This window comes from Neltuma alba, unplaced genomic scaffold (genome assembly GCF_004799145.2).
Source record: "Neltuma alba isolate B1F8T4 unplaced genomic scaffold, ASM479914v2 tig00011756_pilon, whole genome shotgun sequence".
Taxonomy (NCBI): domain Eukaryota; kingdom Viridiplantae; phylum Streptophyta; class Magnoliopsida; order Fabales; family Fabaceae; genus Neltuma; species Neltuma alba.
The window spans coordinates 723,438-750,351 of record NW_021636384.1 but is presented as its reverse complement, the minus strand read 5'-3'; the positions used below and the strand labels follow the sequence as shown (position 1 = coordinate 750,351).

Genomic DNA, 26,914 nt, shown 5'->3' with positions numbered 1-26,914 from the left:
GATAATTTCACCTATTCAACAGAACCAGAGTGGATTTTGAATGTTAAGAATAAACAATTGAGGAACAAGACTATCCGTCTTGTTAAGGTCTTTTGGAAGGGCATGAGTCCTGGTGATGCTACTTGGGAGACTGAGGAACGGATGCGTTATGAGTACCCTTACTTGTTTTCTTAGTAAGCACTTTGAGTTGCTTCTGTTTTTAATTTGTGTATGTGGTTGTTTGAATTTTGGGGACAAAATTCTAATTAGGTGGGAAGAGCTGTAATATCCTAATTTTTTAATTTTTTAAAAAAAAAGATAAAATAATAATATTTTAATACAAAAAAAAAAAAAAGAAGGGAGCAACTTTCCACACTTACGTTGAAAAATTGATCCATGGAAAATTCACTTGTGGAAAGTTGATGCATGGAAAAATTGAGGCGTGGAAAAAATGGAGACATGTGGATCAGAAAGAAGACTTTAGGAGGAGGAATGAAGACTTTGGGGGAAGGAGAATTAAATGCAGAAAGAAAATTTGCGCTAGGTGGTTGAAAGATGAGAGATAAAAAAGGAGAGGAGACGCAGAAAACGAAGTGTATGCAAGGAGAAAGAGAGAGAACAAGAATCAGAGAAAGAGAGAACAAGAGAAGAGCAAAGAAGGTTTAAACTTAAAATGAGATTTTGAGAATTTAGAACATAATAATCTTATATTTGAAAATTTTGGAAAATTCTTTTTAGTAAGGTAATTAATTCGGAGGTTGTAAATAAATAATTTGGCTTTTAAAAAATTTTAAGTTATTTCTAAAATACTTAATTTTGGGTTATGAGAGTTACGGGAATTTAGAATAAAGATTAAATTAAATTAGAAATTTGAGTAATTAATTAATTAGTTCATATTAATATGTGGTTATACTAATTGTGTAGATTAATTATTGGTTGAGCAAATGATTGACCTTGTGGTAATCCTTTTTATTGCTTTGGCGAGAGGTAACCACTTTCCACTTGTTATATGTGCTAATATGTTGTTTGTGAGTATTTTGCTATTTTTGAATAATATTTATTATTTGGAATTTGAGTAGATAAGTTATATCTTTTGAGCTATGAAAATTGTCTTGTGGGATTTTTGGAATTGTGATTGAGAAGTTTGGAAAAATATATGATTTATATCATATGGATTATATTGAGAAAAGATTGAGACATTTTTATTATATTGTGAATGATTGGTTGTTTTTTGAATTTTGGATTGAGTTCGATGCTACCACGTGGTAAGGCTGCCATTGGTGCACATTGGTTGGCTTCTTCCTTTGTCCCCCATAGTGAGGGATAGGCCTTTGTGGCTTCTTATTCGTCTCCCAGAGTGAGGGGTAGGCCTATATTCCCCATAGTGAGGGATAGACTTATGTGGCTTGTGTGCTAGCCCCCATAATGAGGGTTTGGATGATTGAAATTATATATCTATGTTTTCAAGAATTAATAATTATCCCACTTAACACCTCACGAGCACGCGTTAGTATGTATGATGAGTTGGAAAGTTGGTTACTGAGGCGTTTGTCTCACACCGTAGTTTTTACTATCTTCAAGTGATAGTTCAAGTGGTGACCCATTAGGAAAGGCTCTAGAGGCATAGTGTGCTGTTATAACTTGTATAGCCTCACGACTTTTGTTATATGTGCTGATTTGTTATATATTGCCACATATAGCTCATCTATTCTAATGTTGTAAACTATTATTTTTTTATTACTACTATATGATATGGGGGTCATTGAAAGGCCAGAGATATTTAAGTGTTTGCGTATTACGCTTTTTGATAGTGTTGACTTTGACTAATGGGCTCCATGACTTATATTAAAAGGATTCATTAGTTCATATGTTTGAAAGTATAGGTTTGGTTTGGGCTAATGGTTGAATGATATTTCTGGACTTTGGAAGTTCAAGGCCCAAATTAATTATCGATGTTGCTCGTAATATAAGTTTATTTCTTTTAACCATGATAGCGATTTTAAAATTTTAAGGTTTCTTCTTTTCTATCATGGTTAATTATTCAAATAAATTGTTAGATTTAACTTAAAAATGACTTTGAAAGAACGGTTGTCACAGTTACAAAGTCTGAATTTTCCAACCAAAGCAAGACAAAAAAAAAAAAACACAAATTAGAAAAAGTTTGGTTTATCGTGGAACCACGTTAAAAAGTTATTTTCCCATGCAAACCATGATTGCTAATCAAATAATCTTTTTTTTATATATTAAATATTTAACCATTGTTCTTAGGTCTAAGCCTTGATATGAAGCAACATTAATATTCTGTTAGGAGAGCTTTATTAGTCAAAGTCTATTGTATATGTTTCTTTAATTAATATTGGTTAATAAAGAAATCGAGTTCATTTTACTTAATCCAACCACCATTGCTTACCAGAGTTATATTGAATATAAAATATTTTTAAGGAAAAATACTATACATAAAAAAATATAAAATTATATGTGTGCAATATATTATTCATATAACGGGTGATTGAAATATGCATGCACAGTAAAACAGGGAGGCCCTTTAGGTTAATTGGATCTAAGAACAAAAAGGCTATCAATAAAACTAAACATGTAGGATTAACTGTTAATTATGTAAATTGGGGTTCTAAAACCAAAGTTAGTAAATTGCTTTATACAAAGCCGTTGTCTTGAGGTGGATTTTCTGAAATTTATGGAGGGTAGTTTTGTCATGTTATTATGTTAGGTTGGGTATTTATTTCTTTGGATGTAAATAGACATTTTACTTTCTAGTAACATTTTTCACTCTAATCTGAACGCAAATGGCTTCTTGAGATTATGACCATTGTGCATTTTATTCCTATAAAGGTTTTTAGCCTAAGATTCTGTCTCAGTAGTTTTGCACTCTATCCTTCGGATCTATAATTTTTTTTATCATTAATGTATTATTACTAATATTATTGTAATTAAGAAATTACTTAATTAATTGGGATTAAAATAGTTCATAAATATTATTTTTTTATAATGATAAGAATATATATGAGATTGAAGTACTTAAAAAAGTTAAGATACAAGAGTGACTGGAATTCAATCCAAAAAATTAACTAAGGCTATATATATTTCTTTCCATCTGCTTCATATGTTTTTCTCACCCGTGTTAGTAAATATACACAGAATAGATATCTAAATTGTGGCAAGTTATGCCTTATTTTTCAATTCATCACCAAATGCTTTCAACACGTCGAGCATGTAACCATCAATGTTGGATTCAGAGCTAAGATGACTCCGATCAATAATAAATTGATCAAATTGTTTATATGGTTCACTGTCTGTCAAGAAAGATTCAGATTTATCAGTAGGTCTTTCTGTCGAGGAAGCCATAACCGCACTGCTCGTATATGATCCTAATATAAGAAGAGAGGTGGAGTATTGAGAAAGGTGAAGAATTTGGTAAAGATAATGAGTTGATATAAGATGATAAAAATAATCTCAATTAGAAACTATTCAAATAAAATAAAATTTTTGTCCAAATATTAACATAAAGTATTTTATGATATTTTTAAATTTTAAATGATGATAAGAATATATATATATATATATATATATAAGATTCAAGTACTTAAAGAAGTTTAATCATATCATGAAAAATATTGGCTAAAAAAATTAATAGTAATAAAAAATTGACAAAGAAAAAAAGTTTCTTTTTGGAAAGAAAAAAATATATAAAGTCTACATATCCACTATAAAATATTATATAAGCCATACAAAAAAAAATAGAAAATAATTAGATTAAGTTACTTATATCTGTTATATCAAGTTTTTCAATCACATATGGTCATGTATTTTATTTTCCTAAATGAATTTATAATTAAATAATATTAAGTGCTAATATTTGAAAGATAGAACACAGATCCACGGTATGATGGAAGAAACTGATATAATGAATATAAAAAACTTGACCTAAATATTGTCCTAAAAAGCTTATAAATTGTAAACAATATAATCATAAAAATTATTATAATATTATAATAACAAGTAAAATAAATTTATAAAATAATATATCCGCCCGTTCCAAAAAAATTTCATGACGAGACTATTCGGCTCTAAAAATTGGGACTAGGACAGAACACAATTAAACATGATTTTTGTTGAATCCTTTACTCATCTTTGTCCTCCATCATCAAGCAGCATCTGGCTCACCTATTAAAGACTTTTTAGATTTTTTTTTTTTTTCAGATTACAAACCGCAAGCATGTATTTTTTTTTTTTTGGTCTTTACTATGTAACGCTTACATCGCATTTTAATCATTATTATATTGAAAAAAAACCCTTATCAACAATAGATTTTTCTAACCAAATAGGCCGCTCATCAAACAATACAAATAGAGATTTTTGGGACTCCCACTGCTCATCCTCCAGGCTTATATTCATCTTTTATTTTGGCCAACGGGATTATATTCTTCTTGTCCTTGGAGGAAAATAAAATTTAATGGGCATGCATGTTTGACCATATTTACTCGAAGGTTAAATGATGGTTGAAGCAAGGCTCGAGCTATCACCAGGAAGTAGAAGCCCATCGGGGAGGTGTTTGATTCCACTCCCCTCAACCAATTAGAATTAAGAAGAATGTTAGGAATAATTTTAATATCAAGCACTTCATTAAAATCGATTGATTTCAGTTGAATGATAGCATATTCAACTTACATATACTACTCCCAATCCTTAATATAAGACCTTGTTTGACTTTTATTTTGATAATAAATATAAGACCCCAATCAATTTTATCACTTATATTTATTTAATTTTTTCAAGATAATCATTTTAATAATAATAGTTCCAACTTGATTAGGATAGATATATTAGAAAAGACAATACCTATTATTACAAATAATTAATTTAACTTATTTATTTAATTATTCAAATTAATCGACTAAATTGACTAGTTCTTATATTTAGAATCAACATCTATAAAAAAGAGAAAACAGTCATGAATTTAATCCTTCTTTTAACTATACCCTCCAACATCATTGTAATTCCCACGACTCTTGTTCTTATAGAATAAAAGTGAAATCCTTTTAGATCCTACAAAATCTGTGCCAAATAAAATTATCCAACAGACTCATTCCCCTTCCTTTATCTCCAACGACCGGGGCATGACGTTTGAAAACTAAATATCATCACATTCAAGCTTTAGTCTTTGGTCTGATATACAGACTCTTCGTTGCTTTACACAAGGAAAGCGCTAGTAGCCTTTTTTTTGTTCCCAATTCACGTATTTGTATCAGGCAGTATTCTAAGTTATAATACATATTACAAATATTTTACAGTTTCAAAAATCTGAGTATGCAGAATCTAGTGCTACACTAACAATGACTGCCACACATCCTCTCGCACTGGAAATAATTTCTGGAAGAGAGACAAACGACTGTCCTGCACAAATTTGTGTCTCTTTTTCTCCCTCACCAAAGACTGTCCGGAACAAGAGAGGGTTCAACTCGAACGACAGGCTCTTCAAACAGAAACCGGTGTAGGAGTTGAAGGCGGCACCCGATTTTCAACTGGAATTTCAACAAATTCTGACAGAAGCGCCCGGAATTCGTCCCCGCTCATTGTCTCCTTCTCCAGAAGCACTTCCACAATCTTGTCAATGGCCTCCCTGTTGCTCCTTATGTGGCCAAGTGCAATTTCATATGCTTCATCTGATATCCTCTTGACCGCCATGTCAATGTCTACTGCGAGCTTTTCTGACATCGAGTTCCTGGCCATCATCCTCATGATGACATCAGCACTCTGAGCTGAAGCGTCCATAAGCGACCATGGGCCAATCTCAGACATTCCAAATGTCGTTACCATCTGCAAGAATGTGATTTTCCAAAGAAGCACATGCATCAAAGAATTGTCCAATAAGAGGTGGGAAAGTTGAAACTTCTTTCCTTCTTTTTTTACGTGAAAGATGAAAATAGTTACATGAGATGGGTGTTCGTTCCAATCAGAAAAAAAACAGCATCATTTGACTAGACAGTTAACACGAATCATTTCCACAGGTACTCAAGAAACATTTACCAATCAGATTTAGCTTACTCTAGTGCAATGCTCTCCTGTGGAAGGATTCAGTTTAAATCATGGCTGGAGCCAAACGAACAATTTTTCTTTTTACCGGAAAAAAAAAAGGGCACAACTTCCTTGTCACCAATCACTACTACAAGCTTATTCTTTCCAAACCAATTCCCATTGATGTCAATAAACAAGTACCTGTCTGGCCAAACCAGTGATTTGCTGCAAATCACCAGCTGCTCCTGTCGTAACCTCAGGTTCACCGAAAATAATTTCCTCTGCAGCTCTACCACCAAGTCCACCAACAATTCTTGCAAAAAGTTGTTGTTTGGAGATCAGAGTGGGGTCATCCGAAGGAATGAACCAAGTAAGACCCCGAGCTTGACCACGTGGAATTAGGGTTACCTTTTGTACAGCATCATGACCAGGAGTCAAAGTTCTGCATACAAGTAAAGACAAAATTGGATATAATATTAGAACATTATATAGAATTCTCAATTCCATTTAAAAGAGATTTCAAATATCAACCGTAATTTGCCCTTTTTTGCCTTTCCAGTTGACCTCACAAAAGCACAAAATGTAGCAGGCACACTTCCCTTCCAATGCAATTAGACACAGCAAAAAGTTGAAAATAAAATAAAACCAATGCCTAATTTTGCATACCCACAAATGGCATGCCCGACTTCATGATATGCCACTAAACTCTTGCTCTTCCCATCAGTCATCACTGTTCCTTCCATTCCAGCCACAATTCTATCTATGGAATCATCAATCTCTTTAGATGAAATTGCTGTCTTTCCACGACGTCCAGCCAATATAGCTGCTTCATTCAAGAGGTTTGCAAGATCTGCTCCACTAAAACCAGGTGTTCTCATTGCAATTACATCAAGAGAAACATCGGCATCGAACTTCTTATTGCCGGCATGAACCTTAAGGATCTCAGTCCTTCCCCGAACATCTGGAACATCTACAGTCACCTGCAAGAACGTTATGTTGATTAACTTGCCCATTCATAATTGCATAAATTACTTCCAGTCATTTACATACCTGTCTATCAAAACGGCCAGGTCTCAACAAAGCAGAGTCAAGAATGTCAGCCCTGTTAGTTGCTGCAATTACAATGATACCAGTATTTCCTTCAAACCCATCCATTTCAGTTAAAAGTTGGTTGAGGGTCTGTTCTCTTTCATCATTTCCCCCACCAATTCCAGTTCCTCTTTGTCGTCCAACAGCATCAATTTCATCAACAAATACAATGCAGGGCGCATTCTCTTTGGCCTTCTTGAACAAATCACGAACTCGAGAAGCACCAACACCAACAAACATCTCAACAAACTCAGAACCTGAGATTGAGAAAAATGGAACTCCAGCTTCACCAGCAATAGCCTTGGCTAATAGTGTCTTTCCAGTTCCAGGAGGGCCTACAAGAAGAACTCCTTTTGGAATACGAGCCCCAACAGCAGTGAACCTCTCTGGTTTCTTCAAAAATTCCACCACCTCCATAAAATCTTGCTTTGCTTCATCCACCCCAGCAACATCATCAAATGTCACTCCAGTATTGGGTTCCATTTGAAACTTAGCTTTAGATTGACCAAAAGCAAGAGGAAAGCCAGGCCCACCAGGACCACCCATCCCTCCAGATGATCGCCTTGATAGAAGGAACAGCCCTCCAATCAAGATCAGAGGGAAAGCTAGATTTCCAATCAGGTTAAACAACAGAGAACCTGAATCTTCTTGGGCATTATGAGCTGCAAAGTCAATGTTCTTTTCCCTAAATTTCTGGAGAAGTTCTTGGCTGAGTCCTGGAAGTTGAACCCTGACTCGCTGCACCCTATTACCCAACTCCGGAGAGACAGCCTCAACAATAGCTATGGTTCCATTCTCAAACAAATCCACCTTCTTAACTCTATCCTTGTCCAAATACTCCAAAAATCTAGAATAAGACATTGGAGAGGAGGAAACCCCTTGTTCATCAGCAAGTGCTTTCCTATTTCCCAATAATGCAGGTAAACCCACTCCTGCACCTCCAAGCAGTTTCAGAAAGCCTCTTCTCCTCTCATGCTGCTTTTGATCTGAGGATGCCTTTATGTAAAATGACTTTGATGCCCTATTTGATGACGGAAGTCTCCATGATGAAGTCAGATACCTTCGGTGGAAGTCCTTGCTAAAAGTTCTTTTATTATTCTGTGTGGATAAACTGTTTCCAACAACACAAACTGATGATGCTGACGCCATATTCAGTGCTGACAAAGTTGTAACATTGCATAGTTAATTGATCAGTAGGAAAATAAATATAGAACAATTAGCATTTATCACTGCAAAAGCGCAAAGTGGAATTTAATCTCATCTAACACCTAACCAACAAATGAAAATCAGTCTCCGTCAAAAGTCCCATCTATATTGTGCCGTTAAAAATTATGGATACACAGTTATCAAAAGAATGACAAAGAGAGCCAATGTGCAAAACATACACCAGAAGCCAGTTCAAAGAATATATATCAGCATACTGAAGAGTATAAGCAAGACAACATGTTAGAGACAATTAGTCACTCAATTTCGCTTTACAATTCATCAAAACACACTTCTTTCACTAAACTTAACCACCCAAGTCGAATATTGTACTCGTGTATGATGAATTCAACAAGAAAACGAAAAAGAACATAATTTTGCTGACGACGAAGACAAGAGTAAAGTTAATTGCCTGCATAGACTGAGAAAAAACAACGATAGATTAGTTTAAGATGTAAACTAGCTTACGCTCCGAATGAGCCCCGAATTACACACACACAATAGGACAAAAATAATAACCCCCAGTAACGCAGTTCTAAAACAGAGATTTACAAGTAACAAATATCAATAAATCAGCAGGCAAGATCAGCCTTTCTAGTCAATTTCGTAACAGAAGAGAAGCGTTTCTCCACTTGAAGGAAAGATGCAATTCTAAAATGGGTTTGATTGATCGTTGGACTTCAAGGACTGATAACTAATGAGAAGAAGTATGAACAGACCCACCAAAAATTCAAGCGGGAATAGAGAAGCACATACCTCGGGAGAGATTCTGGGAGAGATTGCAAGGGAACAAGAGAAGCTCTGGGCCTTGGGGCGCAGAGGGTGATGCAGATTACAGGAGAGACGTGTATGGGGTTATACACAAGAAGTGGATGTGGCTCTGGCAAGGTAGACGTGGCCTTTTGCTAATGCTGCCTTGTCCTTCGACGGTGTTTAGATTTTTCATTTTTGTTTGGGTTTCTCTTCTTCGCTTCTTGTTTCTTTCGGGCCACCGGTCGTATTTTAGATCTTTATCATGCCTTGATGGATTAACAGCATTCACAGATTATGTGCATATTCTTTTTTTTTTTTTTTGCCTGAAGATTATGTACATATTATATTTTAATTAAAAACATTCTTTTTCCTAAAACGAATTACTTTTTTATGTCTTACATCTTTAAACTAATTTTGGTCAAAAAATATTTATAAATCAGGTTATATTCTGTAGAATAATTTGACGAGCCCTTCCAATAATATTTGACAAAATATATCATGTTTGACAAGTCTTGCTTGAAAGAACATAGGACAAACAAGGATTAATACATTTTTAATTCCTCAAGTTTGTATAATTTTAGCTTTAGTCTCTTGAATTGTAAATCACAGATTTTTGCCCCTGACAAAATGATCTAAGACTTTATTAAATTATAAAAATCAATATTTTAAACAAAAAGAAATTTGAATGATCAAAATCAGAATGAAAACAAGCTTAAGAAACCAAAAAAATTATATCAACCGATTGTAAAAATTTTAAGATGTGATTAAAAAACGATCACTTTGGGTCGCAGTATTTTTGTCCTAAAGTAATTGTTTATTTCTTTTATGTGATAAAAGAATTACCCTTGCTATCTCTTAGAAGTATTTTTTACCCAAAAAAAAAAAAGAGTTCTTTTTCATTAAATAATATTAATTCTGGCAATGGTTGGCAAAAAACAATTCTGATAATTAATATTTCTACCAACTATCTTCATAAAAGCAACATATTAACAGACTTTGTTGGCCAAAAAAACAAAATAACAGACTTTAACCATCCTCCAACTGATACTAACTGTAGGCTTCCCAGCAAAATGGAGAAAGACAGGGAAAAAAGAAAAGAAAAGGGAGGGGGGGGGGGGAATCAGAGAAGCTAGGCAGCAATTATGGCTTTACATTGGCTTATTCCTATTGTGTCTCTAGTAAAACTACAAATTGCATTTTAATTAACAATATAAATACAAGAAAGACAACTTTAAAAGAAATCTAGGCATATCTGGAGAAAATTTTGCAGGCTAACATTCACTCATCAGAGTAGCTGTCATCACTATCTTGCTCATATATCTGGTATTCTTCATCACTAACATTTTCTTCTGGTCTGTCAGCATCATATCTGCTAGAAGGAAAGCTATCAAAAAGCTCCTGTAGATGGGTTCTTGAAATGTTCTCTGCATTCATATCTGAATCATGTATAGGAACACAATAGCACATATGGATCCAATGATACATGAATTGCCGGGCTTGTAACCCAACTTACAGTTACACCAAGCTGGCCCTCCCTTAGGTTGTGAGTTCAAACCCTCGGTACAAAGTTGGTTTAATGGGTGTTTGAGTTTTGGGGAAAAAATGATACATGAATGATATTTGAGCAATTCTAACAATAAACTATAAAAGATATTGATGTTACATAAACCTCGACACAATATTCATCAAGAAAACAAATTGAAACACAATTATTCAGATGCATGGGGTGATGTCTACCCAGACAATATAGAGACCGGTTGTCAGTCCATTGTTTTCGTTAACAACTCGAATTTGTGAAATAACACATCAGATGCAAGGAGGGGATGTCAATATCAATATAACACGTTAAAACAATGGCAAATTATACAATTTGAAGGGGGGGGGGGACAATGTGACTCATTCATAAAACTTCAGGCAATAGCTGAAGATAGCTAGTAATAAGACTGGATTCATAGTATTCAAGACACGTACACAGTATATTGATTCATGGACTAAAAGGCAGGTTTTAATGTATTGAGAAAAAGTTATACGCTTCAAGTAGATATGGATACAAGAATGTGATGGCAAAGGCATTTCACCATCTTCAGCCTACACAAGAATCAAACAGCAAAAATCACAAATTAGTCTGGACAAAAGCCAGTTGGAACACGATTGAATACAAAATGAAGTTAGACGAGAAAGATCATACCAAATCAAGTTCGTCGTACGGATCCCATTCCTCATCACTGTTGTTAGCCTCAGCGGCATCTTCCTCGTTATCTTCAGCATCAATCGCTTCTTCATTCTCTTGCAGACCTGATATTCCGGATACAAAATTTTCATTAATATCAGTAAATATTATTTTGCAAAGTCTCAATTTGATTGAGTTCATAATTACAATATAAATGAAATTAATTTTTACATTACAACTAAATAACCATGACATTACTAATTAATTAATTCAAAGAACAGGAAAAAACTTGAGAGAAACCTCTAGAGGTTTTTCTCCTTTTGATTATAATAATGGGAAGGGAAAAAAAGGGAAATTCGGTGTGTTATTTGAAATATAGCATAAAAGGAGAAAATAACAAGGACTCCCCCAAGAAAACAAAAGAAGGAGAAATAAGACAAAGGGCAATAAAAATACCAAAAGGATCAAAAGCGCAATAAATACCATACTCCTTTGCATACCCAAAGGAGAAGCCAGTTAGATAAATTGAGAAGAACATGAAATGCAAATTTTATGATAAAGGGACTTGAAAGATAAAAGTGATAGGAGGCGAGAAAAGCAACTTAAAATTTGACATTTCAGCACCTTTTGGTTTTGATAAAATAAGAGGATTTATTGAAATGAGAAGAGAGTAAGAACATAGGAATACAAGAAATCATCTGAAAAAGAACAGGTACAGTCACAGAAGTCAGAACAGAACTACAAAAGAAAAGTCCCAATTAAGAAGACCATGGGCAGAGCACCAAAGAGGAGCCATGAATACAATTTTATCTCATAATATATTCAAAGGAAAAGAAAAATCCTTGAAAATGCGGGCATTTCTCTCCAACCAAATAAAGTACATAATCACACAAACTACACATTGCAACAGAATTTTGTCTTTCTTTCTGTTACCAAACCCTTAAAACCAATTTGGAGCAACAGATCTGTTGGGGCACTAAAAACTCCATAAAAATACCAAAGAGCAGCTTTTTATCTTGTGAAACTTGAAGCTAACAGATTTTCCATGGCCCTTATAAAAGTACTGATACATAGCTATGTGGCACTAATTTATTTTAGTCAGATTTGACAGCCTCCACAACACTAAAACAAAATGTAAATAAAGAAACTAGGAAGATCGTAATATGAACCTGAGTTAGCTTGCCGGCTGTCCTCTCCGTCAAGCTTTATGGTTTCCCTACAGCAGTCCCTCTTTAACTTTTCAAACTTTGAAGTGGCAGCTCTGAGTAAGCTTTCTGCACCAGGTTTTGGAAATACTGATAGAAACCTCATCATAAGACGTTGTCTAAAACAATTGATTATGTTGTGTGAAAACCACCCTGTAGCAAACTGTAAAAATTAGAATGTTAAAAGCAAATATGATAGTTTGCCAAATTTCTTGTGATAACTTTACAGAGAAAAAAAAATTCAAATAGTTTGTGCAATTTTTAATAGTCGACGTAATGTAAGGAAACTCAACATACATGCATAATTTCAGAACAAAACAAGAGTATACAAAATCAGGAACCTGCTTCATTTTTCTTAATACATTGCTCCATAAACATTTAAATCTAAGATTTACTGCAAATTAGCAAAACTTTTTGCTACTAGACCACAACTAAAGGTTACTCAGATGCTTCTTTGTTGTTCAAGCAAAAAGTAAGCAATAAGGAACTTTTTATGGCCCCATACATAATCAGAGCGCTCTTCCTTCAAAGCTAATTTGATGCTTTATGACTAATAGAACCAACAGCTACTAAGGGAGACATGAGTATAACTAGAACTTTTATCTGTAAGAATTATTTGTTTGAAATCTGAACTGGATCATCATTTTCTCAAGGTTACGCAGAAGAGGCACATACACTAAAAGAAAGGAACAGTGTCCGAATCTGGCATATGTTAATTATTAGACACGACATGAAACTTCATACTACATATGGGCACTTCAGATTTTGTTGTGTCAACAGCATACCTTGTGTTCATTCAATATCCATGATTATAAAGCTTCGTAGTAACAATATTTATGTAGCTATATTTTGGAATGTCAATGGTTAATCACGTTGCTAGGGTGCTTAATACTATTGCATGGAAATTTATTTGTTGTTCCTGGAATAAAACTTGAGACCACTTTTTCCAATCCTTCCATCTTTCAAAATGATCCCCTATTTCCAACCCGTACACACAACCAATCAAGATTCTGAACGTAACAAAAACAGATCTGAAATCAGTCAAAATGCCATGCAACAGAAAAATTTGAAAGTTTACTCAAGGGAGGAGAAAATGTCTGGCGACTGGTCAACAACATCCGGCTGAAGAACTTTGCAGACACATTCAATTCCAGATTTTCTCTTATTTCAAGTACTGGCGTTGGAAATGATTTGCATATTCCCATCACATTATGAAAGGGAGTAAAGATCTTGCACACAGTATCCCATCAGTCAATATTTCATAGATAGGTTATCCCTTAACTTTCAAGCATTTGTTACTAGTGCTTCTAGTGAAAATTACCAATGGATGAGAAAAATATGAAACTATATAATTGCTTAGCATCTCTGCCTCTCAAATAACTGTATTATTGTGTAGACGTGTGCCTTTGAAAAAAATGTGAAAATGTTATGTGAAAAATCGTAATTAATAACTTACAGTACAAGTTGCCTGGAGGGGAGGCTTCTTTATTTCCAGCTGGATGTAATCATCAACAAGCTCAAATAACTGTAATGACGTTTGGATCTTGCAAGGGAAAACACGAAAAGCACATATGTCCTCCCATCTGTGCTTCTTTCTGCATAGAAAAGTAACATATAAGAGAGCAATAGAAGCTAAAAAATTGTTTGAACAACAAACAAGCATCAGATTCATTAACATCATGTCAAATGCAGACGCTCGAAGTCAAACCTTCATTGGTAAAGCCAAAGATGAAATGAAGAAAAGAACTTACTTGTTGGCCAATTGAGAATCACAGTAACTTCTTAAAGGTATTGGTACTCGATAATCGATTCTTTGATAACTGCCAAAACAAAGGTTTGAACATTAATAAGAGAGTCAAGGTCCAATATTTTCTTAAAGCAAATAATTCTTCAGTATATAGTTAAAAATGCTCCTTAAGGAACTTCAAGTCCCTAATTAGGGCATCCATTAAGTTATTACGTAGTAACCAAGCAGCAATAAGCATTTTAAAGAGCCTATACCATTATGACAAAACCAAGTATGCTGAAGTTGATCCGCACTGTGTCACAAACATTTGTCATTTTAGGCTCATAAACAGAGTTAAATTATTGTATAGAATTTGCAAGGGAGAGAGAAGCACGAACTCTTCAAAGTTTTGGTCTTTAAATGAGGACCAAAGTGGTATGGGATGCCTATGTGGCATATTAAGTAAACAGGCTGTTCAATGAAATATTCAAGCAAGCAGACTCCTTCACCTCAGTATATATATCTTTCAGGGACCGATCCCCCCCCCCCAAAAAAAAAAACCCCGCGAGCCTATAATGATATAAGTTGTTTGGAGTGTCTAGTTGTGAGAAACAACTTCAAGCTGAGAGCTTATGATATTAGAAGGCCCATGAATAATTTTACTAATATTTTTAACATGCTTCAGCTAGTCTATGAACATTGAACAAAACAACTTCTATAATTCTTAACTAATAAAGATTCAAAGTCTTTTTTGTTACTTATGAAGGTATGAATATACATGATATCTTAGTATTCTAAAAAGTCGTATCACAAAACTAAACAATAAATTAGAAATCATTAAACACTGAAATTAAACAAGAGTGCAAGAGCGGCCAAAGTTTAAGAGATTAATCAAGAGTAGAACTTAACATCCGAGAATCAGGATCTTTCCGAGGATCATATCCTTTCTTGATCCAAAACCTAAGAAATGGTCCACTGGAAAAGTAGTATGCAATTCTAGAAAGAAGCCTGCAGTAAGAGAGCATAGAAGGTTTCTGAATGATTATCAGGAATTCAACTATCTCAATTTAAAAAGGTGGTTCACAGAACTTAAGTTAAAAACCTTCTAAGCATCTCATTTGAGAAATTTAAGCCTTTGTCAAGTAAGCATTCTTTGATAGAATCTTTTGGCCAAATAGGCCGCTCATCAAAGAGCCTATTCATAGCCTTCTGTGACTCCCACTGATCTGAGCCTTGGGGCACATATTCTTCCCAATTCACTATCTTTGGAATCTGTAAGAAAGTTAAGTATAACCCAAAAGGCACAAGTGCAACATTCATTGCAATATATCTAAACAAATTTTTATTTACTTTCATTTTAAGACATGCAAGAAGTACCAAATACACTGCAAACCTTTTAAATGCACTCCACTATTTTCAAATTGAAAGAATTATCAATGAAAAGAAGGGTTTAACGAAAACAAAAAATCATCTTACACTCTCAATGGAATAAACATAATCAGCAAGACGTGATATTTCATTATACTGATTTGGGGAAAATAAATTATTCTAGTAATAGCGTTTTGGGACCAAAACACTTTGTTTTTTTAATTTCCAATCTAGTAGAAAACTCGTCTTCTTTGTTGGCGTGAAATAAATTTTCAGTGATATATTCAATTACAAGTTAAGACATTCCACAAGTACCACTAATTACTAATCTCAGTGGAAGCAGCTTCTAGAGAAACTTTCAGGTATAAGTTATACAAATGATAGAGAGAGAGAGAGAGAGAGAGAGAGAGAGATACAAAAGAAGAGGAGAGTACAGAAATTTCTTTTTTTTTGGGAGTGGGGGTGTTTGAGTGAGAACAAGAACAAAATCACAATGGTGGTTTTTAGCAAAAACAAATTCAACACTTTCTTCTTTTGAAAGCCCCCAGGAAGCCTGAGTTGGGAAAACCAGACGGGGATAGAAATCTGAGTTAGGAAAACCAGGGACAGGAAACTATACAGAAATTGGTTAACTTTCTTACCTTGAAGTTTGGTCAGCCAACATAATTTTGAAAAAAATTAGATGAGCCCATCTCACCTCTATTCTAAAATTGATCCCTTTCGCTTGATAAAATAATCCGTGCAACCTCAATATGTCCTAAACTAACAGTCTTTACCAGTTAAAAAAACACCCAAATAATTAACTAAAGAGCCCAACTAAACAATAAAACAGTAACTTCAACCACATAATTCAAGTAAAGAGTACCTGTCACTAACAGTTGCTTACCCTTAGACAATAAAAACAGTCATTATATAAAGGCATTAAATTTTAAGCTTCAATAATTCACAAAATGATTCTTCACTAATTGTGATAAGGATATCTTTAATGTCAAAATCAAGTGCAAGAACTGACTCTATGTCCATCTGCATAAAAAGGACAAGTATAAGTTTTCTTCATTAAAAAAAAAAAAAAAAAAAGATCATGTACTTATAAAAGCCCAACTGCAAATATCAACAAAGTCGTCCTTTCACAATATTGTACATGCACTTATATTAAGTGCCAATGCAAACATGTATAATATTTTGATTGGAACAATTTCTTTTAATCAGATTTTGAAGTCATGGGCAGGGAAAAAAAAGTCAACTGTGCAACATTGTGCGGTCTTTGTTGATATTTAGTCATTATGATGTGCCCATAAACAAACAAAATCAACAAGAAAATAAACCAGTATTTCCAACTGACTGGTTCATTCTAATGTAACAAATGTTTCACAGCCTATGTCCCATTATGAAATTAATTCAAGAAGTGTAATACCTCAAATTCAAGTTGTGGATTAACCTCTTGTCTCTTTTTTGAACCTGCCGACAATGATGGTGGTCTCAAACTGAAATGTAGAAAATATGAGTTCAAAATAATGAAAAATACTTAAATTAAGAATATATAGGATTCGAACTCAATATTTCAATATATTTTGTTTTATTAAAATTATGTTTCATTTTACTATGTTAACTTTATCAAGGATTACAAGCTAGTCAGGATTTGCATGTTATCTAGCATTCTAGAACGCTATCTTTTGGGCTCTATGTAAAGTGCTTATATAAATCAGTTTTCTGATTGATTATCATTAAAAATTTCTTAGTTCTCTATCCTTCCGGCCCTTCTTTTGCTTAACTGGCAACTAGTCCCTCATAACTCCCCGTCCAGGAAAATGAGAGGTATGCCCTGATAGCACATTGCGTCCACTTAGAAAATAAGTAAAAGTCTTCAATTGTAATAGATGATATCTAACCAGATATTTCAAGTCAGGAAGTATGCAATCGACAAAACAGGAAAGGCTACAGGAACGTACACTACATTGTCTGGCACATCTTTTGGGGAAAAAATTGGGGGCACTATAAGCATAATATCCTCGTGATCCACACCCATGAGACCACCCTTTTCTGTGACAGCACACAACCAAATACATAACCACTATAATGGCAAGTAACTATTACATGCATCTCAGAAACATATGCAAACACAGAAACACACAGTACTCACCAAAGTGAGGCTCCTCAAGTTCTGACCAGTTTCTCTTCCTCCTCTGAGCAATATTGGCATGAACTGGAATAACATGTTGGTAGTCTACCATTCCTTCATAATTTTAAAGCACAAAACAAAAACATGTCAACTTACCTTTGAAGTTGCATAAATTTAACGAAACCTACCAGACCTTAGCATGAGATCACCTAAAACAAGCCCAATCTAAGCTTCTAACCATTAAAGCAATAAGCTTCAGGAACATGAGCAACAACATCAGCAATGAGATTTGCCTCTCCATCTGCACGTATGTGGTTATCAGCTTCTTCAGTGACAGCCGTCGTATCCGTTTTTGATTGAGTTGTTTGCACCTCATTTTGCATCTGATTATTTGATAGGCTGTCAGAATCTTTAGCATCATGACCATCATGTGGTTTTCCCCTAGATATTTTGAGAAGAAAATTCTTGCAAGGACGAAGCTCCCCAAAAGCAGGATGTGAATATGGATCTTCAGGGCGGAAATGGAGCTCCAATTTCTCAGATTGTGAACTGCGTGCCTGCAGAACATCAACCAGACCATAACATAAGTGAAAATGCATTGAAACTAAATCCCGTTGACAAATCATGAACAAGGGCCTATATGTTTCATCTTTTCTATGGAAAAAAAAATCACTTTTTTTGTTCAAAATTAAGTACTTTTAAGAAATTTCAGAATGTTTGTCTATACTTTCACAAACAAACAAAATCTAGAAAAAAACCATATTTCTAATCCTTGTAAAGAAGTTATTTTGAATAGCTTCTGACTATTTTAAAAAGAACTTTCAAATAAAAACTGCTTTTTTGTAATTATAACCAAATAAAAAATAATCTCTTTTTATAAAATCTCTAAACAACAAATCAATTTTTTAAACAATTTGACAGTCCCTTAACTTTTAAGATTAAACAAACGGGTCATAAAAGTTAGTATTGTGAATAAACAAATAAAAGAGCAGCATCTGAACTGGCATAAATAAAATTTTCTGGTACCTTGAGGATGCCTTGAATTCCACCAAGAGTTTCTACAGCACGAGTCATGGATGATGGATAACCAGGATAATGGACAAGAAATCCACGGGGGCTAGGTAGAAACCCTGAGATTGTGCCATCTTTAATCACTCCCATTAAATATACAACGAAATTTCCACTCTGCCAAAAAGATTTCACATGTTTTATTAGGTTGACCTTTTTAACCATCAAAAACAAGGTATCATGCTTAAACTACATTGGAGTATTGGACATAGATGGTTAATTACTAAACTACCCACAAAAGGAGGGGCTGGGATGAAAGGAACATTGAAATGGAAAATTTAAGACAAATATAACCATGCTGCTCCGATTTACTTTGAGCTGTGCTGCACAAAGCTAGACGTACATACTATTTAGGGACTAGAAATAAAGTATCAGCATTCTTCATTCCACAAATCAATTGACTACACAAGAAAAGCTAAGTTGTCAAGCCCCTAATGCAGGTAATAAGATTCAGATCTCAGAGCAGATTATTATACTAATCTCATTGCATCCAGCCTGTTTAAAAGAAGAAATTTCATCAGAAAAAAAGAACAAGAATTACAGAGAGGAGGAGCTTAAATATCCTTCTAAAGAAAACCGTGAAGAGTGAACCTAAGAGGCTCAAGTCAAAAGTGAAAAATACCTACATCTCTCAGAAGCAGAAGATCAAAGACGGCCCATAACCACAACCCTAGCGCATAACATAAGATCAAACTCTTTTCTGGGAATGTCTCCGTGTGTACAACTACGTTTGAAGCATGATAATTGCTATCATATGTCAACTTACTCTACTTCCATGTGATGTATGCCAAAGCAATATTACATGTAACTTTGGTTATAAAAACTTCTCAAGCACAGAACTTGGGACTGGCATTCATACACATTAACAAAATCAAAATTTTGCAAAATTTGACACCCGCAAGCACACAATGAACTTCTATCTTTGTGCACACATCCGAAGGACTAGAGAACAAAAGCTATTACGCGCTATTGCGATATCTAACATGGAATGGGGTGCTCATAGGAATACATAGCATCAGTACAAAGAGAAGATAGAGATGGAGAGGTCAAGAAATTAACAGTATACCAAACAAAATTGCGAAAGCTTGCGGCAAGAAAAGGGAGAGAAAGAAAGGGTTAGAGACAAACCTGATGGCGTCGTCCAGACGTCAAACAGACTCAAAACTGATCCGCTAGAGTGGCGTGGTGGAACAACGCCGATGATTTGTAGCCGCCGGTGACCAGTGTTTGCCGGTGGTGACTCTGAGAGTGAAATAATAACGATAATAAAATGATATTATAAGTATTCACGGCAAAAAAAAATAAACGGGAAAATTGCAATTAAGTCTCATTCAAGAAAATTAAATACAAAAAATTTCTTAAAATTATGAAATTATTCTGAAGTCTCAATAGACTTTTTTACAATAAATTTTATATTTAATTACCAAATTATTCTTCTTCTTTTTTAAAATTTGTATTAACAATTGAAAGAGTAATGGTTAACAACCTAGGATGCAAGGACTGACAACTATTGTTGCTGTTTTGACAACTTAAGGTGTGATATGCTGAGAAAATGTGTTGTCAAAACAGCAGCGATAGTTGTCAGTCCTTACACCCTAGGTTGTCAATCACTGCTCTTTCAGTCATCAATACAAACTTAAGAAGAAAAAAAAAGTAATTTAGTAATTAAACAAATAAAATTTATTGCAAAAAAGTCCTTTGAGACTTCAAAATAATCTTATAATTTTAAGGGACTTTTTTGCATTGAATATTCTTAGGTGGGAGCTAATTATAATTCTCCCAAAAAAAAGATATTATAAGAGGAAGAAGAAGAAGCTTTTTTTTATTTTTATCAAGAACTGATGAGAATTGAGATAATACCCAGCCAAAAAAAAAACTAATGAGATGATAATCTTCGCAACTAAAGTGCAATCTTCATGGGTCGCCGTATCTTGCTGCACATCAATTGGATAATCAGTTTTTTTTTTTGTTAAGTTAAAAAAGAAAGAAAAACAAATAACAGGATAGTAAACTTTACAAAATATTAAAAATGAAACAATAATATCATCCATTTAAATTCTCGAAAATAAATAAACATTTTTAGCCGGTTGTTTTGCATATAAAAACTAATGTCATTGGAAAGATTGAGATCGAAATTATGGATTAAAAATTTATATAACACTGTCTCTTTTTTTAAATGTAAGAATTAGATAACATATTTGCTTTATAATAAAGAATATCCTTCACTTTTAAAGTAACTTATATGATTTCCACTCCTTAATATAAGAATTAATTAACTAATTTATGTAGATTAAAAAAATTAGTTAAGTTAGTTATTTGTAATAAATAGGTGTTATTTTTCTTAAAATATCCTTACTAGTCAAATATATTAGTTAGAACCACCATTATTAAAAGGACTACATTGAAAAAAAAAAGAATAAATATGAATGATAAAGTATATTAATATCTTATATTTAAAATTAAAATAAAAATCAAACAAACTCTTATACTACGAATCGTAAGTACTATAAGAGACCACTCTTTACTTCTCACAAATTAATTGTGTAATTTTCATATTAAAAAATAAAACCATTATGTGTTTAGTTTCACTTAAAAAGTTACTAAAACAAATTCATTCAAAAAATTACTAAAACAATAGATTCGACCGAAAACAATTTTTTTTTAAAAAAAAAAATAGAGGCAAGATGACATTAAGTGAAAAAATAAAAGTTCAAACTCTAATAGTAGAAGAAGTGCAAAAACTAGAATTAAAATGTAGAAGTTGAAATTAGATATTCAAACGAAGACAGTAACCTCTGACCCAATAAAATGCCAGTCTCAAATATAAAGTAGTGAAAAGTTGAGGCAGTGAGATTTTCATGGTTATCATGAGAGTTTGAAAGGCCTTGCCATGAAATAATATAACAACTAATTAATTGACCTAACTCTTCTTTTTGTTCTTTCATAGAGTGATATTCCAATCACCACTTGAGGTTGTATTTTGAGATTGATGAAGAGTGTTTGCTTTCATCAATGGCCTAGAAACGAAAGTAGTTGAAAAGGCCATTTGAAAGTAGTTAATTTTACCTTAAAGCTCTTTGATAACTTTCTCAGATCCTTTGTGGTGCCCATGCAACTAGGTTTGGCACCTGTCTACAACCTTTTTAATGTGTTCGGACCTTATATTGCATGCTCCCAATTATTGGCCTCCTACTGCTTGGAACAAAGATTTGCTTTTCACTCCTTATTCACCCAAAATTTCTAATACCATACTCAAAATTCCGCTTTCTTTCTTGAATGCTGGAGACCAATTGTACTGGGCTGGAAATTCATGGGATGCCACGTGTTAAACCAGGCTTCAAAAAACCCTTTCATGCTTCTCTTGGAATATGGGGACAACCAAATTCTTTCTGAAAATTTTTATAGCCCATAACCCTGCCTCCCAGGTATCTTTTATTCGTTTGAAAATGTGAAACCAAACACTGAAAAAGAAAAACACATTTTGTGCAGATGTTTGTCATTTTGTACTGTTTATACATTATTTTATTATGGGCAATTTTTAGTATTAGAAAAATAATTATAGAAAGAAAATAAAAGTGCATTGACATTAAGACGATGTACTTTTTTTTCCTCTCTTCCTGAAACCCAGATTGCCATGTCAAAACTAACTTTTTAATCCAAAAAAATAATTCAGGTTTAAAATGATACTATTTAGCATGAACAACCTGACTTTTTCTCAAAAATTATTTTAAAACTGGAACAATTTTTTCCTATGCTTTCACCTTTTTCTTCAAATTTAAACTTTCTAAAACTATTTTTTTTTAATATATCATTCAAATAGATAAATGTAAAACTGACTTTTTTATTAACTAAAGTATACATTTAGTCGTTTAATTTTATACAATATTTTAATTCAGTTCCTTATCCTTAAAGAGTATATATGTAATCTTTTAATTCTAAAATCATTAGGGTTAAATGATGATTTTTTGTAACAATTATAATTTTTTAAAAAAATTAAAACTTAATATGTTAGTATTTAAGAATATTTTATCAACCTTTAAAATTGAAACAACATTCATTTTTTTTAACATTTTTAGGATTAAATGACTAAAATTATACCATTTAAAGTTAAAGGACCATATTAAAATCATATATAAAGTCAAATAGACTAAATATATACTTTGACCCTTTTTTATTTTATCCAAATATAAATATCATTTTTACAAATGTTAATCCATATATTAGCGTTGGTTTCTCAGGTTGTGAGCGCATTTGTTTTTGTTATTCTTTCTTTTTCTTTTTATATTTTTGGGCTTATAATATGTGCCTCTTAAAACTCATTGTTTTTTTTGGGTTAAAGTGTATCTAGTAACTCAAAGTATTTTTTCATATGTATTCAGTATCCTAAAGTATTTTCTGGTATACTCAACACCCTCAAGTACCTTTGTGAGTGTGTCTAGTGTAACACCTTATCCAGAAACTTGCCAAACTTAACACAAATAAAAAATGCCAACATCATTACCATAATAATTAAACAAAGCGGGTTATAAAAGTTGTTCCAGATTTTCTTTCTCTTTGTCACATAACCATGATATAAAAAATAAGACAATCAATCAGTAGTACAACATATCATAATTATAAAAAAAATTCCCACTTACCTATTGTGCATAACCATGTTAGGAAGGATTATACCCCTAACATGGTTATAAAATACGTTCCATATACTTGATTGACACAATTTGTAACAAATAATATAACAACTAAATTTAACTTATTGAAATCCTCAAAAATGTTCAATCATGGATTAATAACCCTCAAGACTCTCAACAAGAAATTTATAATTAAAGACATGTAAATAGTTCAATCATAGAGATTACAAAAAGATATGCATAATGATGTCCTAAGTGACAAATAATTAATGACTAAATATAACCAGAGTTTAGGGTGTGATCACTAATGAAGGTGACCTCATGCCTCTGGTTCCTTCCTTACTGCGACTCCTCTACTACTTTTACCTGAAAATAGTAGATGTAACAGAGTGAGACTATTCAGTAATGAAAACTCCTACCCACTTCACTTACCAACACCCCTTAAGAAACGTTAAGTGGGACTAACATGTAAAATAATAATTAAACACGATACTATCACATTATAGACACCAGATATCATAAACGCATAAGCTAAAGGAAAATATCAACATAGGTACATGCCTTACTCATCATTCATTATTTATTACTAATCATTCAATCATCGTCTTATATCCTCCTTGTCCCTATCGACTTAAACCCATTGGTCAAGTCCTAATCATATGACTGGTGACTCACGAGTTTCCCACACGTGTAATACATATCAGCCAAAATCATAAAGTACACATGGGCCATAGGTTGCTCCAAAAAAGAAGGATGTTGTCCCAATGGATTTCTTGCCTATCATCCTAGCAGTGATACTGCTCTTAGGGGATACTACCCCGAGATACTCTGGAGTATCATAAATAAAGAGATGCTACCCTCTCTAAAAGACCAATCATAGTGCGTACTATGAAAGCAAATCACGTGGTAATATATATATATATATATATATATATCAATCTCCATCATCACACCTTCCACGAGTGTTAAACCAATTAATCATAACGATGGCATTTCTCGATTCTCATTAGGTATCTCAAGAACGTGTATCATATTATATTGAAAACATGCCTCAACCATATCAGATAATTAATATCATACTATTTAATAATATTTTTAGGTAATCAAGGCATAAACATATCATTCTAGAAATTCATGCTAACATACAAAACACAGTCAAATAAAATAATAACATGGATACTTCACTGCAATGAATAAATAACATTTCGCCATGACAACTACATGGTACGCCACAATTCTAGAATTTCATCCATTACTCATCAAGCTTCTATCCAATCCCAAAGTTGTAGCAATTAATTCTTTTTTCACAAACCAACGACACTAAGCAAGTTCCAAATTTTTAAAAATTTTTCCATAATTTCAAAATAGTTTTCCCATTCTATATTATTCAAATTCTATCCTAAAAGGTTTGGTTTAATTAACAACTCCCCATAAAGAAACCAGTAGAAGAAACAAGAAAGAATTCATATTACCTTGTATCCAATAAGTGCTTACGAGTCAAAAATCAAAACCCTGAATTTGGGGTCATCAAATCAAATTTCAAATCTGCAAATGGAAACTATACGTTACTACAATATCTTATAGGTAAGCTATATGTTAAATTTCAACTTACAACTCCTTCTTTAAGGTTTATGAATTGTTACTCAGAATTCTAGCTTGTACAAATTTTTTATGATTTGGAGTAAAAACAATGATATCAAGATTTAGATTCAATTCATAAATTTCTTTAACTTATATTATCTTTAAATTACTACGATATATCATTAAAATTGTAAATTATAATTGATTTGTAACCTAAGTAGAAAACTCTTATTTAATAACCTATGTTCTGTTTTTGAAGAACTTAGAGAAACAAATTTAATACAAGTTAAATTATTCTTACTATAGTGGTTTAATTATTAATCTAACTGTTGAGATTAATGTATTAGATGTCTTGAGTCTATTCTCCAACAGTGAACAAATTTAAAAACAATAATTTACCAAAAGAATGGTGGCATGCTCTCCTCATTACTCATTTGTGAGCTCCTTGTATCTTTTAATTTACTATTAAAGATTCTATCTATAAAATCTGAAAAAAGAGTTCAATACATACCTAATTACTCATATCTCGGAGATCATATCAATAATCCAACCGTTAAAATCGATGAGTTAGATACCTCGTCCCAAACCAGTAGACCAAATTTCTACCCGATCCTACAATTTACAAATTCGCACACGGCACTTTACTACCACCGATATATAGGCTCATAGAACCCTATTTTCTATCATTTAGTCGATGTGGGACTTCTCAACCTTATTATTTTATTCATTTTATTCATATATATATATATATATAGTTACGCACACATACATATAGTCATAATTATTTTAATTACTTATATATATTTAACTTCTGTTAAACCAATGTTAATAAATATTTACTTAAGTTATAAGGAAAAAAAATTCCAATGTTACATCCAACACCTTGAATTATTTTTTTATGCATCCGATACCCTAAAATATTTTTTTAAGTACATTTAGTACTTTAAAATATTTTTTTAATACATCCAGTACTAAGGCAAAAAAAAAAATACTTCATGATATTAGATGTACTCCAAGATACTAATATACATCATAACTTTTTTTTTCCCCTCTCGATGAATTGTTTTGATTTCCTTATGAGTTAAGTGTCATTCAGAGAGGAATTCTTATTTTACCTTTATTTTTTACATCAAGATGTATCATTTGTGAATAAGTACAATCGATTATCAATTGCCATATTGATTACCCACTACCTTGAGCTTATATGACTTGCTTTCTTTTTAAAAAAAAAAAAAATCATAACAAACTACAAACATTCTCACTTTGCCAATTAAAATATAAAATATATAATTCTCATAAATACATTTCATATGGAGCAGTAGCACATTCACGAAGTTAAAAAGGAAATTCCATCTTAACAAGTTGTGTTGAATGCTGCTTAATATAATGCAAATCAAAATAATAAAGGAGTACGCCGATTTGGCATGAGAGAGTAAAACGAAAGCAGAACTTTTTGGAAAGTAGAGTATTTATTTACTTTTATTTGATTTTAAAAATAATCTGGAACTGGGAGGTCCTAGTCAAGCATAGTTTTAGAAAGAACCTTGCTTTAACGGATCAATTAGTGAAAACTTCTCATAGGTTAAATGAAAATTCTTGTATCTTTGATCAATCTCCACCTATACTCCATGGGGTGGATCTTGATCAAAATGAGTAACTTTGTACTTGTTGTTTGTTACTAGTAATGAGATTCAGTTTTTATTCAAAAAAATAATTTGGAACTTCAGAAGTGACTTCCCAAATGCAACATTAGGAAGTTGCACTTTCCAATTCCAGGTATATATTAATTTCCAAAAACAAAACATTATTAAATCTCCTAAATCTAAAACAAGGATACATGAATCATTAACGTCTAAACATAGCATATTATTGTAAAAAATAGATTTAAAGTTCTAGGAAGTAAAATATTAAACAAGCAACTCATGCATAAACTTTCTGAGAAGTTACTTTTGAGGAAATAACTTCCCTAAAAGCACGAGTAGTTAAGTCAAG

The 26,914-nt window shown here is 32.8% G+C and overlaps 2 protein-coding genes across 6 annotated transcripts; both read right to left on the bottom strand.

Annotated features, from left to right (window-relative positions):
- Positions 1 to 5,120: 5,120 nt before the first annotated feature.
- LOC114717567 (ATP-dependent zinc metalloprotease FTSH 2, chloroplastic) lies at positions 5,121 to 9,170 on the bottom strand. 2 transcript variants are annotated; one of them, XM_028902763.1, is made up of 5 exons: positions 9,059 to 9,170; positions 7,063 to 8,273; positions 6,679 to 6,992; positions 6,214 to 6,454; positions 5,121 to 5,814 (listed from the first exon to the last, which is right to left on the bottom strand). In XM_028902763.1, exons 2-5 carry the CDS (start codon positions 8,248 to 8,250, stop codon positions 5,473 to 5,475), a joined length of 2,085 nt encoding a protein of 694 aa, XP_028758596.1. In that variant the 5' UTR covers positions 8,251 to 8,273; positions 9,059 to 9,170; the 3' UTR covers positions 5,121 to 5,472. The 2 variants fall into 2 exon arrangements, with proteins under 2 accessions (XP_028758596.1, XP_028758595.1); XM_028902762.1 differs by having other exon boundaries at positions 7,063 to 8,258; positions 9,061 to 9,170.
- Positions 9,171 to 10,026: 856 nt separating this feature from the next.
- LOC114717568 (general transcription factor 3C polypeptide 5) lies at positions 10,027 to 19,940 on the bottom strand. 4 transcript variants are annotated; one of them, XM_028902766.1, is made up of 15 exons: positions 19,842 to 19,940; positions 18,672 to 18,830; positions 17,884 to 18,202; positions 17,667 to 17,759; positions 17,476 to 17,566; positions 16,941 to 17,010; positions 16,507 to 16,549; positions 15,261 to 15,432; positions 15,068 to 15,166; positions 14,184 to 14,252; positions 13,889 to 14,027; positions 12,397 to 12,595; positions 11,246 to 11,352; positions 11,109 to 11,145; positions 10,238 to 10,493 (listed from the first exon to the last, which is right to left on the bottom strand). In XM_028902766.1, the coding sequence occupies exons 2-15, from the start codon at positions 18,804 to 18,806 to the stop codon at positions 10,336 to 10,338; spliced, it is 1,731 nt and encodes a 576-aa protein (XP_028758599.1). In that variant the 5' UTR covers positions 18,807 to 18,830; positions 19,842 to 19,940; the 3' UTR covers positions 10,238 to 10,335. The 4 variants fall into 4 exon arrangements, with proteins under 4 accessions (XP_028758597.1, XP_028758599.1, XP_028758598.1 ...); XM_028902765.1 differs by lacking the exon at positions 19,842 to 19,940 and adding an exon at positions 19,057 to 19,750; XM_028902767.1 differs by lacking the exon at positions 19,842 to 19,940 and adding an exon at positions 19,336 to 19,749.
- Positions 19,941 to 26,914: the final 6,974 nt, after the last annotated feature.

Coding starts and splice junctions, on each gene's coding strand:
- LOC114717567 (XM_028902763.1), bottom strand. CDS start 8,250: ATGGCGTCAGCATCATCAGTTTGTGTTGTTGGAAACAGTTTATCCACA. Junction 6,993..7,062: donor CTGGCCGTTTTGATAGACAG/GTATGTAAATGA, acceptor ACGTTCTTGCAG/GTGACTGTAGATGTTCCAGA. Junction 5,815..6,213: donor TCACTGGTTTGGCCAGACAG/GTACTTGTTTAT, acceptor ACATTCTTGCAG/ATGGTAACGACATTTGGAAT.
- LOC114717568 (XM_028902764.1), bottom strand. CDS start 18,878: ATGGTTAAAAAGGTCAACCTAATAAAACATGTGAAATCTTTTTGGCAG. Junction 17,567..17,666: donor ACTTGAGGAGCCTCACTTTG/GTGAGTACTGTG, acceptor GTGCTGTCACAG/AAAAGGGTGGTCTCATGGGT. Junction 12,596..13,888: donor CCCTCCAGGCAACTTGTACT/GTAAGTTATTAA, acceptor TAATTTTTACAG/TTTGCTACAGGGTGGTTTTC.